This window comes from Cyprinus carpio, chromosome B3, assembly GCF_018340385.1.
Source record: "Cyprinus carpio isolate SPL01 chromosome B3, ASM1834038v1, whole genome shotgun sequence".
NCBI lineage: Eukaryota > Metazoa > Chordata > Actinopteri > Cypriniformes > Cyprinidae > Cyprinus > Cyprinus carpio.
Window position 1 is genome coordinate 308,204 of NC_056599.1, and position 19,944 is coordinate 328,147.

A 19,944-nucleotide genomic window follows, 5' to 3' on the forward strand; every position below is an offset into this window, starting at 1 on the left:
AAAATATGAACCCTTTGAACAACCAGTGACAGTTTCTAAATGATAAATAGAAAGGACATGGCAGAGGATGATAGGGGTATTGATATTTCACTGAAATTAGATATAATTTAATTACATTTAGTCTGCTAGTCAAAATTACAGCTTATTAATTAAAAAGAAATAGTGGTTCATGTTTGTTTTGTGATAGTGTTCTATGAGTCCTTTGTCCTGAAGTTTAAATGGCTGCTTTTCTTCAGAAAATCCTCCAGATCCTTCACTTACTCAGGTTTTCCAGCATATTTTGCATATTTTAACCCTTTTCAGCAATGAAAGTATGAGTTCATATCCATTTTTTTTTACACTGAGGACAATTGAGGGACTCGTACACAACTATTTCAAAAGTTAAACTCATTTACTGATTTTCATGAATTTATTAAGAGACACAGGGTGTGAACTACTTGAATTGGATGAACAGGTAAAACAATTTTTATTTATTTTTTTGAAAATAAGGATGAAAAAGTATTTTATGTATGCTTCTGAAGGGTTGTACTAAATGAACAGATGTGATCTTTAAACAAAATTTATTATCCTGTTCAAAATGTACACCCCCCCAACTCTTAACGCTGTTACATCCCACTCAAGGAAGCAACAACAAAAAGGGTTCAAAGTCCAAAAGTATATTAACAAGAAAATATTTAAGTCCAAGGATTTAAATGCTAAAGATAATAAATAAACAGCAATAAAGAAACAAACAATTAACAAAGTGAAGGTCCAGCTTGGGAGCACAACTGCAGTATAAGGACAAAAGCTCCCCCTCCAACAAAGGCCAGACACCTTAAATGTCTGTGTCCCAAAATGGTAACAGATGTAGATCCTTATCTGATAACCTATAAAAGAGAAGAAAACTATACTAACTATAGTATACTAAAAATATACCCAAAATTAACTTCAAGGAAACCACAACCTTACCAGAGTTAATACAAAGTCATTAACCCATTACTTTTTGTTCTCAAGCATATAATTAACTTCAGACGTTTATCCAATGACACACGATAAAATCACTGACGGACAGGTTTAGCATCTCCAACGTCTATATCGTGTTCAATCAAGTGTGTACGAGAAGGAATATCCGAAAAGAGATCTGAAAATTCAATCAAGATAGACTTTAAATCAGATTGTTGTTCACAAGATAAATGTTTTAATAATTTTTCTAAATTAGCCAAGGTTTCTGAGTTTTTTAGACAAGGTTGTAAAATTACATCATCAGAAGGTTTCACATCCTGTTCTCATTTACCTGTAGGAGTCAAATTGGCTAAGGCAACAGAGGAAGGAATTACCTTAAAAGCGACATTACGAGCATGAAAAGGCTTCAACAAATTCACATGGCACAACTGAGTACGCTTCCTGTGCTAAGGGGTAGAAAGTATATAATTTTGATCAGACACTTTTTGAAGCAAACTGCAAGGTCCGGAAAATTTCACACAAAAAGGAGAATCCGGTAAAGGAAACAAAGCTACCACCTGATCTTCTGGGCTAAACATGCGAATCTCTGACTTGCGATCAAACCAACATTTCATTTTTTCCTGGGTTTTCCCCAATTTCTCTCTTGCCAATTCCCCAGCCAGAACTAAACGTTGGAGAAAACCATGTATATACTGGATCAAACTCTGTGGTGGCTCCTCCTGTAGAGCACCATCACACAGTACTACCAATGGTCCCTGTACTCAATGTCCAAAGACTAACTGATTGGGACTAAATCCCAAACTCTCTTGGACAACCTCGTGTGCGGCCAACAGCAACCACGGTAAACCTTCCTCCCAGTCACCCTTTAACTCGGTGCAATATGCCATCAACAAGGATTTCAACGTCTGGTGAAAACGCTCTAAAGCACCCTGACTTTCAGCATGGTACACACTTGATCTATTGTGTCTAACACAGAGTTGTCTTAACACCTCTTGAAACATATTTGAGATAAAATTTGTCCCCTGATCACTCTGAATAACTTTTGGAATACCAAAAATAGATATAAACTGGGACAATGGTTTTCCAACTGATAGAGTGGTGACTGAATGCAAAGGATATGCCGCAGGATAACGAGTGCTCTGACACATCACTGTCAGTAGATACAAACTACCAGACTTTGAAGGCAAGATGTTGAAATGGCTGTTCCATAACAGGTATGGGATATAAAGGGACAGGCTTTATAATTTGATTTGGTTTTCCAGTCAGCTGGCAGGTTGTAAAAATACTGCAACAAATGTTGGTAGGTCTTATTAACTCCAAAATTGGCCTGACACCCCACCATGAGCAGACTCTTTTACAGTATTTCGCAAAGGTACAGGCAGAACTACCTGTATAATTGGTTTTCAGTCAAACCTCCCTCTGCGTTAAAAGTCCACTTCCGCAATAGTACCTCATTTTCAAGGAAGTACCCATTAACTGAACTTTCTTCTAACTCTGGAGACAAAACAGGATCAAAAAGAGACGTCAAAGATGGATCCTCTCTCTGAGCAGAAACCCAAACCTGTTGAGAAACAGAAGGCAAAGCAAGGAGACCAGGAACGTCCCTCTGTAAATTCACAAGGTCCTTATAATCATTAAGTTTTGCATCATCAGTTGTTTTTTTTTTACTCATTGCACACGTGAGTGCACATGAAACGAATACCTCTGGATACTGCTGTGAGATATCCATGTCACCCAATGAAGCAGGACAAGTAGTAACCACAGGTGGAGATGGAACAAAATGCCACACACGGTCACCAGCCAGATTATTCCCCAAAATAACACACTCCCTCTACTGGTAGTGAAGGACGAATTCCCATCACCACTGATCCTTTTACTAAATCAGATTGGAGAAACAGGTTATGCAGGGGTACCGACAACGTTTGCAATCAAATACCTCGAATCAGCACCCGGTTTCCCATATCAGTCTCCTGTGAAAAAGGCAAAACAGACTCTAAAATGAATGATTCAGATGCACCAGTGTCTCGGAGTATCTTAATAGGAACCTCTTCAGTACTTCCAAGCAGTGACACATGGCCATCTGAAATGAAAGGAGCATAACCTACATCTCCACCATTACGAAGTACCACCGGTTTCTCCAACTTCTATAAACTATCAAGATGACCATCAGAATCATTATCTGTCTGAACAGATTAAACAACAAGAGTAGGCTTGGGTTCAGATTTAACACGCATGAGTTTTTCCTTGAGTGCTACACAATACTTTTTCCAGTGACCCTTTAGATGACAATAAGCACAACGGTCATTTCTATCAGCATAACTTTTCAAATTCCTCTCACCCCTATTATTATGATCAGGCAAGACTTGATGGAGGGCAGTTAAGCCCTCTGTTGGAATATCACTGAACAGGGCTCCAAACAAAAAAATTGAGTAAGGAGCCACTGGCTCCTATAAGAAAAAACTTAGGAGCCAAATAATTTTTTTAGGTGCCACAGAATAAACGTGTTTTATTTATTTTACGATTATTATTTATATATTTATTTACATTTCAACATTTCAATTATACTGTCATGTGTTTATGTCTCATCTTTTCTTGACTTTATCAGCATTTTAATCCATCTTGTAGATGACCTGGGAACTAAATGTCTTATCCAGCTTGAAATCTACAGTCACAAAGAATTGTTCATTACACAGAGTCTGTACCAGTATCATGGAGCATAAGCATCACTTGACCACTGAGTGTAGCTTGGGCTCCTCCTACATGAGACATTTCAGTAAGTTGTACTGTAGGATCTCTTATACAATAGCCTACCTTTTGATGTTAATTCATGTTCACTATGTACTATATTAGTAAAGAGAAAGATTAAATGGGTTACTTGCTCTTGAACTGAGACGCTAAAGCAACTGCGCCTGCTGCATTAAAGAGCGCCAAAACTGTATTGTTTGAATTTCGTTATGAATTTTGAGTAATTTTAAAGCTGGTACTTTTATTAAAAAGTGACAAAGCACAGAGCTTTTTTGTGATTACTGGACAGCAGTTGCACTTCAAATAATGAAGTTCATGCATTAAAAGAACACAGACCAAGATCTTGTTTAGAAGAAGCCATATTAGTAATTATTATAAACGAGAATTGTTAACGATATTGTCAATATCCACACAGCTGACAGCTTTACCTGTTCTAGTTTGTTCAAGTTGTGCACGAAATAGACGCTGTATTTTCTGCACTTTCCCTTCTTACGTCTCCGTCATTTCTCTCTCGCTGCACAGCAGAGCTGCATTTATCAGACTGTGTGCGTCAGCGCTGATGTGCGGCAGAGAAGAGGACTGTCTGAAACTCTCTTTTTCCACTAAAACTTTAATGTGCATCGTCTCAGTTTAATACGTGAACATAACAAAAGATTTGATCGCAAAACAATTAGGAAAAATTAGGAAAAAGGCATTACATTCAAGTTATAACATGTCAATATATACCCAGATAGCAATAACACTTGGGCTGATTCTGGCTGAAATGCGTCTCTGTCAGTTCAGTCTCAGCATCGGTGAGAAGATAATGGGCAGAGCCGTGCCGACTCTACAAAACACTTCTGGCTGACAGACTGCTTTATTCTCTATGGGCCGATCCCGGCTAAAAGCTGTTGTACACGCGGCAGGTCCACAGTCGGTGTAGTTGTGTGTATTAACCTTCGGCCCGAGTTCGTTTTATCACAGACGGGGCGCTGCTAGAATGAAGCAAATCATCCGCCTGAGAAAACTTTTTTAGCAGTTAAATCCTGAGGAGCTTTCGGCGGGTAGTCGCCAGTGGCGACCTCAGCAAAAATGTCACTCGCAAATTAATATTTATGGTCGCAAATGCGACTGTTTTAGTCGCAGTTTGGAGCCCTGCTGAACTTAGACCTACCTTTCCTGTCTTCACATTTATGAGTAAGTACATACTCATCCATAAGAACTGCAGCATTCTCAGTAAATGTTACATTTCGATCTGTCAAAAAGGTAGAAACATGCTCAGGTAAAGTACTTTTGAACTGTTCTAATAAGAACAACTCATGAAGATCTTCAAGACTATTTGCACTTGAAGCAACACACCAACAATCTAACTGTATCTTTAAGTCTCTCGCAAATTCACCATATGTCTGTTCCGCAGGTTTTTTCATGTTCCTAAACTTTTGCCGATAGGCTTCTGGTACAAGCTCATAAACCTTCAGTACAGCCTCTTTAACCTTAGAATAATGTTGGCTATCATGAACACTTAATGAAGAACAAGCTTTTCTGTGCCATACCGGTTAACACACACTGTAACAACAAAGTCTGCTCATTGTCTGGCCATTTCATAACATCTGCCAAACGCTCGAACAAACTAAAAAAATGTGTCAACATCAGTATCACTAAATTTGGGTAACAGCTTAATATTATTTGCCCCAACCAGCCATTTTTTTACCCGAAACATTTGGATCAACAGAACTGTCTCCCAGCTTACCCTCACCAATTAACTGAGAGCAGACATTTTTTAGCAGACATTTATGCATTTAGCAGACGCTTTTATCCAAAGCGACTTACAGTGCATTCAGGCTATACATTTTTTTTTTACCAGTATGTGTGTTCCCTGGGAATCAAACCCACAACCTTTGCGAAGCTAACACAATGCTCTACCACTGAGCCACAGGAACTCGCATAGCTTCTACCTCCACCTCCAACCTACGAATCTCAATTTCACTATTCAGTTTCGCCTTTTCTATCTCTAAAAGCATTAGATCCCTTTGCTGCCCAAAAGATAACGATGAAGCATTAACAGCAGTTTGATCAGCTCCATCACATTCAACAGCAGCAGATTTTCTCATAGTTAAGACATCTAAATTTACCAAAGCTGCTCTTACAATTAATGCAATGGTCCCTTTTAACGGTTTGTCTTTAGTAGTTAACAGAATTTCATACTTAGCTGCCACCACCAACAACTGAAGTGAAGAAATGTTTAATTTGTCAAACAGTTCTTCACTAGGAGACTCATAAAATAAGTCTAACTCAGTAGCTATTTTACCACAGAACTCGTAATTATGACAACTTGCAAACACAATAAGTGATTGTTCCCCCTACTCTTTTTCCATCCCCCTACACTAACTCACCCTAGTCTTCGTGCCTCCACCAAGAGTCAAGTCTTTTAAGCGCTCAAATACCGTCAGTTGTCTAATCTCACTGACAACAGCGGCAGCTCTCTTAACTCAGCATTAGCACAAAAACAACAAACTAAAATAAAAAAAAAATCAACCCAATGCGTTGCTATACCTCCCGGGGAACACCACAATTGTGCGACAAAAAACAGAGTTTGCTGACAAATTACTTTTATATAATATTATCTCACTGGGGTCTACTACAGCAAACACATTAGGCTACTCAAAATCCTTCCCGAGCTACACAATATTCGATTAGGGAAATCATAACATTTACCATATGTGGTCTAAATTTCGGCTCCCACTAACTCTCACGTCCTCATGCAATACAGCACAAAAATACCAACAATCCACAGTTTTTAAGGACGCAGAAAAACTCTCGAACATATTTCCCAATAACAAACCAAACACCCGCTGTTTGCTAATGCTAGCACACAGTTGAATCGAATTCCAAGTTCAAATACACTACGCCTACACATTATACAGGTGCAAGCGCAAACAAACAAAAATTTTTTTTTTTTTTTTTTTAAGTAGTTAAAATGCTAAAAATAATAAATAAACAGCAATAAAGAAACAAACAATTAAAGCTAAGGTCTAGCTTCGGAGCAAAACTGCAGGATGAGGACGAAAGGTCCCCTTCCAACAAAGGCCAGACACCTTAAATGGAGTCCCAGATTGGTAACAGGTGTAGATCCTTATCTGGCAACATATAAAAGAAACGAAAACTACAACAGAAAAGAAACCCAAAGCAAAACCATAACTATGCATTGTGTTTCCTTCTGGAGCATCAGTGAACAATGTTTTCTCCTTTTATAATAATTGTGTATGAGTCTTTCATTTTTCCTCAGTGTGAAGAGATGGATCTCAAAATTATTAGTCATTGTTGGACAGGGGCCAAATATGCAGAGATCCTGGAAAACCAAAGAATTTGCGGGACTTGGAGGATTTTTCTGAAGAACAGCAGTTAGTTGAATTGCTCTGGACTCATGAAAAACTATCCCAAAACATAAAAACTAGAGGTCGACCAATGTATCGGTTTTGGCGATTAATCGGCACCGATAGTTGATTGCTGGAACAATCGGTTATCGGCAAAAATCCATGGCGATAGTTTTCTGGGTTGCGTCCATTGCTGGAGTGGCTGAGAAGGGTCTGTTTTCATTATACAGTGTGAGAGCAGCCTCTAGTGGTTGAAATCACTGACAGCACATGCTGTTTGTTTAGACACGTGATGCTGCACGCTGAAGAGAGCGAGAAACTTCAGACCCGGATTTAAATGCAGCTGACAGAAAATCCTGCCGCGCTTCAGAGCGCCATTCACATAGTTTTACGTTAAATTACATTATATTCACCCGAATCGTTATTAATGTACAAAATGAATTTTATATTGAGCATTTTCATCGAAACGTTTGTCTTTCTGTGACTCTAATAAAGTCTGTATGCTTCATTTATAGAGCTATAATATAGATCGCTCTTTACGTTTGCTCCGTTTTTAAAACCGTCAACTTCAAACTTATCTATGCCTCATTGTTCATTATTGAAGCAAACTTGTGTCTGTTTGGTGAATAAATAAACTGTTTTAGACCACTGCTGGAGTTGAACGCGACGCATCCGGAGTGTGTGTGATACCAGTGAGTTCTCCTTGACTCAGCGCTGCTCTTTTATTTTGATTAAATAATCATTAAGTGTTCAAGGATAGAAGCAGTTAAAGTGTAAGAGTATACATTGTGCTGGTATAATTGTAGGGCCCTATGTTTTCCGCGATGCGGAAGTGTGGTAATTTCAACATTTACTATTACTGTTATTAGTATTATTATTACTTTTATTACTACTACTAGTATGGTTCAGTACTGTTTTTTTTTTTTTTGTAACTAAAGCACTATTTTAGTTTTTGTTCAGTATCCATTTTTTAAACTATCGGTTAATTAATCGGTATTGGCCTGTATGGTCCAACCTAGCTATCAGTATCGGCAAAATCCACTATCGGTCGACCTCTAATAAAACACCTGTGGGTCATCCATTATTGTGTTTGTCTTTTGGTTAGTATACATTTTTTGTTTCTTTTCAAAATTATTTCATTTTTAATCAGTTTAATGATTTACTGTTAGTGTCTGTGTTTGCAAAATATTGAAAATATTTTTCTCAATCTAAATGATGTCGTAGTCCTGCTGAGGTTGTTTAATAATATTTGCAGTCCTGTTAAATGTTTGCAGTCTTGCATTTGCTGAAAAATAAAAATTGAGTTTTGTTGATGCCTTGCTGTGTTTGTGGCTTTGTTGACAGTTTTTATAAGCGCATATGACGCATTTTGTATAGAAGGTCCATAGCAATTGAAACACATTAAGTGTACAGTAATTTATAGACGTTTACTGAGAAATGAGTGTCCGTTTACGGAGATTTAACTGCCTGGATTTTGCTGAGACTATTGTCATCCACAGGGATGTATGTGGATTTACCGGTGAGTGAGTAAACATTTCCGTCCGTATCTGGGAGTTTATCGCGTTAGTGAGAGGACTGGAAAACTGACGCACACAAAAAAGTCAGTTTCTGTCAGTGTCCAGAAGTCAGAAATGCCAGAGCACATACACGGAAACTACCATAAAACATTCCATTTACTGGTTTGTGCGCAGACGTGAACAGTCCAGAAATGCACCTTTTCATGCAGTGTAGATGCCTCTTATAGCTCTCAACAGTATATTAAACAAGGATGAGCATCCTGTAGTTTCTGAGAACAGTGTTGCCAAACACAGTGCATTAATTACTTTTTTAGGTTTTGATTTTGTATTCTTTAGACATGATCCAAGACTACTTTTTATCAAATTGTACTTTTTTTAATTGAAATGTTAATGTGTCAGTCTTTGTATTACTGTCAAACTTGAACCAAGAGAAAACATTTGCTACCCATAATCTAGGCTTTTCAAATAATGCTTACAGTTTGTGTCTGTGTATACACCCAGTCAGTGCCACAATTCACCATGTCTCCTACTATTCCCATAAAAAATGAAATAAATAAAAATAAATAACTCCTGCCTGTTTGAGTCTCATAGTTCTTCACATGTGAGTACAGATCCAGCAGGAAATCACTCTGTTGATCAACATCTTCATCAAAAGGGAAGGTTTTGTAGCTGCACACAGATGACAGAAGAGTCGAGAATCTTGTTCCTGTATATCTGTCAGTTTCTACTGCAGCAACACAGAGATTCAGCAGGAGTCTTACTGCAGACATCCTTGATTCTTTATTATAAATGACCCAGAACCTGATAATACACAATCACATCATTAATTTGAGACAACTTACATCACATAATACATTTCTTCACATCAGACACAAATAAACAATTCGACAAGAAGACCCAGCAATCTGATTTGATAATGTTTTAGCTGAACTGCAGATCAATGCTATGTTGTTTGTGCAAAGTCTGTGTGTATGAAGGAGAAATATGGGGATTTTCTTGGATGTTCCCAGTAAGTCTTCAGACCCATTCACACCAAGGACAGTAAATGTTTTATTAATCATATTCAATCTATGAGAACAGTTAAGTCCATACCATAGCTTTAACCACAGCAAAACAGAGGAAAATATCATTAGAATTACTTTCAGAATGATTTTTTTCCAGCTGATGAACAATAAAAGCATTGATATCCAATCATAATCAATCTGACTTTAAAGAGCTTGAGCATTCAAAGTGGCAGACGACAAAACTGCAGTGCACTTATAATAAACGCAATATTACTGTCTGTTGGTGTTACGCTAGAGTAATTATTGTCATAGTTAACATTCTTGGTGTTAACAGACCTTTATGTGCAAAGAAGGACCACTTCAAAACAACATTGTGCAAAATTTGTATACATAACACTACTATTGTATTGTACTACCGTGTGTTATATTAACTGCATAATAGTTCTATACAGTGGTGTGAAAAATTGTTGGCCCCCTTCCTGATTGCTTATTTTTTTGCATGTTTGTCTCACTTTAATATTTCAGATCATCAAACAAATGTAAATATTAGTAAAAGATAACAAGTGAACACAACATGCAGTTTTTAAATGAAGGTTTTCATTATTAAGGGAAAACAAAATCCAAAACTACATGGCCCTGTGTGAAGAAGTGTTTGTACCCTAAACCTAATAACTGGTTGGGCCACCCTTAGCAGCAACAACTGCAATCAAGCGTTTGCGATAACTTGCAATGAGTCTGTTACAGCGCTGTGGAGGAATTTTGGTCCACTCATCGATGCAGAATTGTTGTAATTCAGCCACAGTGGAGGGTTTTCGAGCATGAACCGCCTTTTCAATGGGATTCAGGTCAGGACTTTGACTAGGCCACTGCAAAGTCTTCATTTTGTTTTTCTTCAGCCATTCAGAGGTGGACTTGCTGGTGTGGTTTGGATTATTGTCCTGCTGCAGAACCCAAGTTCGCTTCAGCTTGAGGTCACAGACAGATGGCCGGACATTCTCCTTCAGGATTTTTTGGTAAACAGCAGAATTCATGTTTCCATTTATCAGAGCAAGTCTTCCATGTCCTGAAGCAGCAAAACAGCCCCAGACCATCACACTACCACCACCATATTTTACTGTTGGTATGATGTTCTTTTTCTGAAATGCGATGTTACTTTTACGTCAGATGTAATGGGACACACACCTTCCAAAAAGTTCAACTTTTGTCTCGTCAGTCCACAGAGTATTTTCCAAAAAAACTTGGGGATCATCAAGATGCTTTCTGGCAAAACTGAGATGAGCCTTTAGGTTCTTTTTGCTCAGCAGTGGTTTTCGTTTTGGAACACTGCCATGCAGACCATTTTTGCCCAGTCTCTTTCTTATGGTGGAGTCATGAACACTGACCTTAACTGAGGCAAGTGAGGCCTGCAGTTCTTTGGATGTTGTTGTGGGGTCTTTTGTGACCTCTTGGATGAGTCGTCGCTGTGCTCTTGGGGTAATTTTGGTCAGCCGGCCACTCTTAGGTCCTCCACTGTTCCATGTTTTCGCCATTTGTGAATAATGAGTCCCAAAGCTTTAGAAATGGCTTTATAACCTTTTCCAGACTGATAGATCTCAATTACTTTCTTTCTCATTTGTTTCTGAATTTCTTTGGATCTCGGCATGATGCATAGCTTTTGAGGATCTTTTGGTCTACTTCACTTTGTCAGGCAGGTCCTATTTAAGAGATTTCTTGATTGCGAACAGGTGTGGCAGTAATCAGGCCTGGGTGTGGCTAGAGAAACTGAACTCAGGTGTGATAAACCACAGTCTTAACAGTGGGGGCAAACACTTCTTCACACAGGGCCATGTCGTTTTGGATTTTGTTTTCCCTTAATAATAAAAACCTTCATTTAAAAACTGCATGTTGTGTTTACTTGTGTTATCTTTGACTAATATTTACATTTGTTTGATGATCTGAAACATTAAAGTGTGACAAACATGCAAAAAAAATAAATAAATCAGGAAGGGGGCCAACACTTTCACACTACTGTAGCTGTCGTGCTGTTATGATTGGATGGATCGTAAGGTTTGCAAACTAATTTTGTTGTATTTTATGCAATGACAATAAATGGAAATTGAAATGCAATGGACTGGTCTGGCAAAATCACATGCTTGAATGAATTTGGTCAACTTTAATTTAATTAGGAGTTTATTCCCTGCAAGCAACAGCTATAAATGAAGACAGACTATTTATAAGAAGTGAATTGGGTGAAAGTGATGTATTAGAAGAATAGAAATGAAGACTATTTGTGTCGTTTTTTTGTGCAGAAGCTGCATCCTTGAATATTATGCATCTCTCTATTAAATACACCTTAAACACACCTGAAAAACTTGGTGCTCATCAGGACTAACTGGATGTTGACTCAATTAAATGACAGAGAATGTAAGTATAATTAATCACATTAATCTACTGACACACATCATCATGACTAGTGTTAACAGTGAACCGTTATTGTCAGCTACATCATTTAGCACATGTACTTAGGTATCATCTGATGGTTGAATTTACAAAGATGTCTCATAAATACACCCATAATTTGTGCTCAAACATCTACAAATATGATGAGTATTCAGACCCACAGCAGCTGTATCTCACCCTGCACAAAAACTGAGCTTAGATTTAGTCATTGACACAGAAATGAGATCAGATGTAGTGAATGGTCAGAATGCATCACTCTGTCGCTAACAAACACTGAAAAAAAAAAAACAGAGTGTCTGATCTAAAGACACTCATTAAGACCAGAAAACATGTCCCAGCTTATGCAGAAATCATATTTCACAATAACTGTAAGATGACAAAGATTTTCTCACCTCAGCTGTGAGATGTAGGGCAGACACTGAAGGAAACTCATCACTTCACTCTCTTCCTCTGAACATCTTCTCAGCTTCACTGATTTCTTCTCTGTCTGGAGCTTCAGCACTTCCAGGAGGACGGAGATCTTTCTCTGGGAGAGATCTATGATCCATTCATCAGGTGACTGGAAAACTGACTGTAATGCTGGAAGATAATTCCTGCCTGTGTGAGTCTCATAGTTCTTCACATGTGAGTACAGATCCAGCAAGAAATCACTCTGAACAACAGCAACTTCCTCAAAAGGGAAGGTTTTGTAGCTGCACACAGATGACAGCAGAGTCCAGAATCTTGTTCCTACATCTCTGTCAGTTTCTACTGCAGCAACACAGAGATTCAGCAGAAATCTTACTGCAGACATCCTTGTTTCTTTAGCAGAAATGTCCCAGAACCTGATAATAATAAATCAAGAACCAAACACTTCATTAATTTGAGACAACTTACATCACATAATACATTTCTTCACATCAGACACAAATAAATAACTCAACAAGAAGATCCAGGGATCTGATTTGATCATGTTTTAGCTAGGGCTGTCAAAAAAATTTGAAATTCAAATATTCGTCGAATTTAAAATAAAAATCCACATTCGAATGCAAAAACGTTGCATTCAAATTTTAGGTGTGCGTTAAGGAGGCTGCTTTAACCTGTTAGCCAGCACCCCCCATTATGGGACTCACAGCTGAAAGTACCCTGCCTAACTTAAAATTGTAACAGTTCCTTACTTCAGTGTGTTACACACATAATTTTCTTTGTAAAGAAGACCCTTTGGGCTTTACTTTTTGTCAACCAGAGTTAATAATGCTCAAAAATATTAAAAGTTATAGACACTTAAGTGCCTTGAAATTTTTTTTACCACACTGAATTGTTTTTTTTTTTTTTTTTTTTTTTTTTTTTTTTATATATAAAAATACATGAAATCAGTCCTGGAGCAATCTAGAAAGGTAATGGGTTGAAAGTCAAATGTCTCATGAGTTTCTAATTCAAATCTGAAGGAGATACCATGAAAAATGAGATTCCTGCAACCATTTTTCAGAGACTATGTCTAGCCATCCTGAGATTGCTAGAAATGCAGCATTTACAATGAATTACAATGAAAATACATGCTGAAGTGCTGATGGCCAGTTATAGAGATGATAATCATATAAATGCGCCATAAAGTCAATAATCACACTCTATTCATATAGATGGCGTTCACATTGATAGCTGTGATTACACAGTAATAGCGAGCTGATTTGCACTCAAACAGATGTTATCATGCAGATACAGTCACATTCAACATAAAACACACTCACACATATATGAAAAATGTTAAAAAATAAAAATAAAAAAATCAAAGAAAAAGGCGATCGCTAAGTTCCGCCTCCATCAGATGACAGGTGCGTCAGAGCTCGCGTCACGAGCCTTCACGAGAGAGCGCCAGAATTCAAATAAACAGTCTTCCGCCTATCTTTCACTTTTTTTGTGGATCGTCTCATTCGGTTGTGACACTGTACGCTACAAAAACATGCCGTTTTTTTACTACCAAGACGCAGTTTCTGACCGTGAGTTATTCCATAACAGACACAAACAATTCTGTCCCTGAAGAACTGAAACTTAAACAGAGGAATTATCATCCATATTACAACGTTATTGCTTTGTTGGACTAAACGTGCTCCATGAGATGTAGTTCAGTGGACCCTTACCATTCTAACTAAACCGGGATTTACAGCTGTGGATGTGTTTATGACTCGTTATTACAACGAATCTGGTATGTACTGCGTTTTTATTCTTCATGTTTTGATGTGTACTGCTTACACAAATCTAGCAAATACATTCTTTATAAGCTTTCCATTGAAAAACAGCGATCTGTCATCGATGCTTGAGGCTTAGATCTTTATAATGATATATAATTTGTCAAGATTAAATTTGTCCCGTTTTATTTATTATATTCGTAAATATTGACACGTGCAAACAAGGCGAGTTGAGGACGCCGGCATCTGGATGCAGGCTAACAGGTTAAGCCCCGGCCTGGGTATACTTCACATTCCGCGTTCCGTTCTGTCTTGTGCCCAGCAGCGTCCGCACAGCTTTCAAAAGGCGGACGAGCTCGATATGCAGTACCACTTCTGTCTCATCATTCACCTCGTTCGTTCGTACGTGCGTGCGCTGTTGTACGCGCGGTCTCAAGAATTGCCTGCGTGCGGGCGGGGTGCGCGGCTGTCCGCTAGCCGTCTTGATGACGAAAATGACAATGCAGATGGTGTGTGGACACAATTATGCATTTTAAATTCGAATATAATTCAAATTTTGATAATATATAAGTACAAAATTCGAATTTAGTTTTTAAGCCATTTTGACAGCCCTAGTTTTAGCTGAAATGCAGATCAATGGGATGTTATTTGTGCAAAGTCTGTGTATGAAGGAGAAAGATGGGGATTTTCTTGGATGTTCCCGGTAAGTCTTAAGTCTTAATAATCATTGTCAGTCTATGAGAACAGTTAAGTTCATACCATAGCTATAACAACAGCAACACAGAGGAACAATATTATTAAAATTTCTTTCAGAATGATTTTTTTTTACCCAGCTGATGATCAATTAAAGCATTGGTAGCCAATCATAATCAATCTGACTTTAAAGTGCTTGAGCATTAAAAGTGGCAGACGACAAAACTGCAGTGCAAATTATAATAAACACAACATTACTGTCTGTTGGTGTGGACGCTAAAGTAATTATTGTTATAGTTAATATTCTTCAAAAAAACTGAGCTTAGATTTAGTCACTGACACAGAAATGAGATCAGATGTAGTGAATGGTCAGAATGCATCACTCTACAGTTAACACTGAAACAAACAGAGCCTCTAATCTAAAGACACTCATTAAGACCAGAAAAGATCTTCCAGCTTATGCAGAAATCATATTTCACAATAACAGTATGTTGCCAGAGATTTTCTCACCTCAGCTGTGAGATGTGTTGCAGACACTGAAGGAAACTCATCACTTCACTCTCTTCCTCTGAACATCTCAGCTTCACTGATTTCTTCTCTGTCTGGAGCTTCAGCACTTCCAGGAGGACGGAGATCTTTCTCTGGGAGAGATCTATGAACCATTCATCAGGTGACAGGAAAACTGACTGTAATGCTGGAAGATAATTCCTGCCTGTTTGAGGCTCATAGTTCTTCACATGTGAACAAAGATCCAGCAGGAAATCACTCTGAACACCAGCATCATAATCTTCATTATCTTCATCAAAAGGGAAGGTTTTGTAGCTGCACACAGATGACAGAAGAGTCGAGAATCTTGTTCCTACATCTCTGTCAGTTTCTACTGCACCAACACAGAGATCCAGCAGAAATCTTACTGCAGACATCCTTGTTTCTTTAGCAGAAATGTCCCAGAACCTGATAATATACAATGAAGAACCAAACACTTCATTCATGTCGATTTTCGATTTTCGATTTTCATTAATATACTACTGTACATAATTGAACAAAAATGTAATTTGTGCAAAGTCTGCAGGTAATCAGGAGGAGGATGGGGATTTTCTCAGAGGTACCCAGTAGAGCTGTGTTTGATACAACAATGCATCTCTACAGGTATTTGATGATACGGGTATCGAGCTGTTTCTGTTTTGATATCACGGCATGCAGCAGTGGACCGCACTTAATTTGAATACAAGAAAATCATTAAAAACAGTGGAGAAGTGCAAGATTTCTAAAACATAATGGATAGAGTATAATATATAGGCTACAACTAGGTTGAATCTGTCCACAGAGGAACACAACCTGGTTGCCTGATATAAAGATATGTAAACCCTGACACAGAGCGTCACACTTGTGCAATACAGAATTATCTGATAAATGTGTTAATACTATTTGTCAACCTAGTAACCATGTGTACACATTCTCTCTCCACTGAGGATAAAAGCACTGGCTTTCTGAAAACACTGGGAAGCGATATCCACTTTGATATTATATTCTCAGAAAAGTGGAATTCATCAAGTGTTTATTTATGAAAGAGAAATACAGTATGGTGAGCTTTTACACTGACGGCCAGCTGTGTCACCCTTCACAAAAACTGCACTTAGATTTATATGTTCATCCAAAAATGAGATCAGATGTAGTGTATGATCAGAATGCATCTCTCTGTAGCTTACACTGAAACAAAACAGAGCCCCTGATCTAAAGACACTCATTAAGACCAGAAAACATGTTCAAGCTACAATTAGAGGTCTTCACAGAGGACCTGAGACCCAAGGGACCCATACCGGTTCGGGTCTATATTTTATAAATGGTGAGCCGAGTATGGGTCGGGTCCCATTCTATTACTTCAGGTTCCGGGTCTGTTTAACATTGTGTGTAATAACCGAGTCGATTGGAGAACACTGCACCTGCAGTGATCAGTATCAGTCAGAACTTAGCGAGCATTTTGTAACTTGCATATTGTACAATTAGGATGAGAAAAGTGTGAGCGGGAAATAAAGTAAAGAAAAGAAAAAAAACCCTTGTGACATCAGCCGCCAGAAGCAGAGCATTTATTGGCAAGGAGGATTATGCATCACAGTCAGGGAGAAGGATCGCAGTCAGGGAGAAGGCTACTAAAAGTAGTTACGGCAACCAGTTTTTTTTTTTTCTTCACAACTTGTTTATTGACTTAATAGCAGTTTGCTGAGCACTATGTGGCCCTCGGGTGCAGTCGGGGGTCTGTGTCTTCCCAGCCTGGTTCGGGTCCAACTTTAGAATAATGGTCGGGTCCGCGTTGGGTCCAGGTAGTACATTTACGGGTCTCTTCAGGGTCGGGTACGAATATTTGGATCCGTGAAGACCTTTATTCACAATAACTGTAAGATGACAGAGATTTTCTCACCTCAGCTGTGAGATGTAGGGCAGACACTGAAGGAAACTCATCACTTCACTCTCTTCCTCTGAACATCTTCTCAGATTGACTGGTTTCTTCTCTGTCTGGAGCTTCAGCACTTCCAGGAGGACGGAGCTCTTTCTCTGGGAGAGATCTATGATCCATTCATCAGGTGACTGGAAAACTGACTGTAATGCTGGAAGATAATTCCTGCCTGTTTGAGTCTCATAGTTCTTCACATGAGAGCAAAGATCCAGCAGGAAATCCCAATCAAAAAACATGCAAGTCCATCTATAACCAGAAGAGCTGGTGCAGACTGATGATAACAGTTTCAGCATCTGCTTTCCTGTCTGTGTCTCAATCTCTGCTGCTTTAATGAAGAGACTCAGAAGAAATCTGCTTAGAACACGTTCACTCTGATCAGAGAATCTGTAACAAAATGGAAATGAGAAATAAACAGAGATGTTACAGAACTTTTTTTACAGCTACGATGTGATTAAATAATGCTAAATAACAACAGTGTTTGGTTTCTGTTTTACAGCTTACATTAAACACTTTATATTAGATATTAAATGTCAATAATTAATTTACAATTTTGATAACTGTACAAACCTTAAATAATGGCATCAGATACAACACAGATTTACACTGAACGTAAGTCTTCTTATTGAAGGGACAGTAATAGATGAAGTTTCATGAGACCCAGCAAAGCAGAAGTGCCACATTTGAATGAGGTAATTAAATAATGTTTAATTTGAATCTAAAATGGGATAAACTGATACAATCAGTATTCAATAACCCTGTTCAATATATCCACGCAAATAGTTTAAATTGTACTCAGTTTTAAATAGTCATTTATTTTCAGAAATTTATCCTTAATGGTTATAATATAGTATTTTTCATATACATGCATTGAATTGTGTTGTGAATAAAAAAAAATAAAAATAATTCACTGCAAAGACGAATCACATCTACATGACACATATTGGCCATTAATAACAAATTCATCACAAACGCAAATATTAGCACAATTGTATACAAACACAGTAATGTTTACCAAGAGGTATAAAACTAATCTTGAATTTTACATAAATATTGTGATATAATATAATATAATAATAGACCAGGACACTGCACACTGATGCATTTCAGCCTTCAGTATTCTTCAGAGTGTGTCATCATTGTGCAGTGTTTTAGACATTTTTAATGCTTCTATTATAATGGTCATAATGGGAGTAAAAGCTTTTTAACTTTTTTGGGTTAACTAACTGAATGCATGTAGCTGTAACTGCCTTGCATTATTTTCAAACCCAACCAAAGAGCACCTTCTGGGATTATTTTAGGTCCTTTCAGCAAGCAGCACTTCAAGACATCTCCTACGATCTGTATTTCTTTTAGGGATGTGCGCGACAACTAATTTGACTGTCGTTTAAATGGAAGTTTTGTATCCGACAAGTCTAAAAGCAAGAATCCCCCAAAAGATGGTAAAAAAAATAAAATAAAATAAAAAAAACCTTGTCCATGGGTGTATATAATAGCATGCATTTGAAATACTTAATCTATGAATCACACTGACAAATCTGTAGTTTCTACAGCAAAAAACAGTTTAAACATTTTACAAGATGCAGATGTAATTCGCAATGCATTATGGGTCAAATAAGGTTTTACAGTTGTATTTCCACGTCAACTAATTCATTTAAAGAAGCAGGTGTTGTCACTGTAGCTCCTGCTTTTTACACTAACTTACTGTAGTGTGGCATTATGGGATTGCGCGCATCATTCAAACCTGAAATCCAGCCGACTGGAGCAGTGTGAGAACGACTGAAGATCAGAGGCTTTATTCATAATTCCTGGTAAGCTCACTTAATTATACTTAAGAAATATATCCTTTTATATTTATTTAAGTTAATGTATAAGCGATATCATGTGACACTGGCCTCCTATCATGACATTTAGACAAGTGGCCTTGGTAACTTCTGTGCAGTAAACTGGGAATTGCTATCATAGCATAGTTAGGCCAAATTTACGATTTTTGTACATTCTGTAGTTGTACTCGACATTAAAGCTCGTCTGAGCCATTTTTTAAGTGAAAGACATCTTTATATGCCCAACTGGACAAGTTAGGCTGATTAAAATTTGAGTGAGAAAAAAAAAAACACTAAGGAAGCATCGAAACTCTGATTGTGACCCAGTGTGACCCAGCTGACACAGAACAGCATATGCAGTTTGTGTCCAGAAGATACTCTCCAAAATGGTGCTACGCTGACGCAGAGGAGACAAATTGTTGAATAAAGTCGTTATTTTTGTTTTCTTTGCATACAAAAAGTATTGTCGTTGCTTCATAACATTATGGTTGAACCACTGATGGACTATTCTGATGATATCTTTCATACTTTTCTGCGCATTAAAACAGGGTGATGGAATTATATTAGTGTACTTGAAAAATATTGATGAGATTGAGAAAAGGTAGAGATAAGAATTTTGGTTAGAGTTTTGAATTAAAGCATGGTGACCGAAGTGGGTCTTCGAGGAATAGACGGCGCAGACAGGATCGCAGCGGCGGCGGGCTGTCGTGAATGATATTAGCTGGCTTTGGCTAGTCTCTAAGCTAGGCGGCTACGTGCCTGTAATGAATATGATTCGCTAGAGTTATAGTAAGCCAATGACATTACACAG

General features: G+C 37.9%; 1 protein-coding gene across 5 annotated transcripts in view; it reads right to left on the bottom strand.

Moving 5' to 3' along the window:
* The window catches only part of LOC109097822, a 43,591-nt gene that overhangs the window by 17,628 nt on the left and 6,019 nt on the right, over window positions 1–19,944 (bottom strand). For 3 of the 5 annotated variants that reach the window (XM_042719358.1, XM_042719359.1, XM_042719357.1), the window contains exons 3-6: window positions 17,278–17,697; window positions 15,369–15,812; window positions 12,393–12,824; window positions 9,132–9,358 (exon numbers count right to left, since the gene is read on the bottom strand). In XM_042719358.1, the coding sequence (XP_042575292.1) occupies window positions 9,132–9,358; window positions 12,393–12,824; window positions 15,369–15,812; window positions 17,278–17,697 (1,523 nt within the window). The remainder of the gene's footprint in view (window positions 1–9,131; window positions 9,359–12,392; window positions 12,825–15,368; window positions 15,813–17,277; window positions 17,698–19,944) is intronic. The other 2 variants (XM_042719360.1, XM_042719361.1) reach the window with 2 other exon arrangements.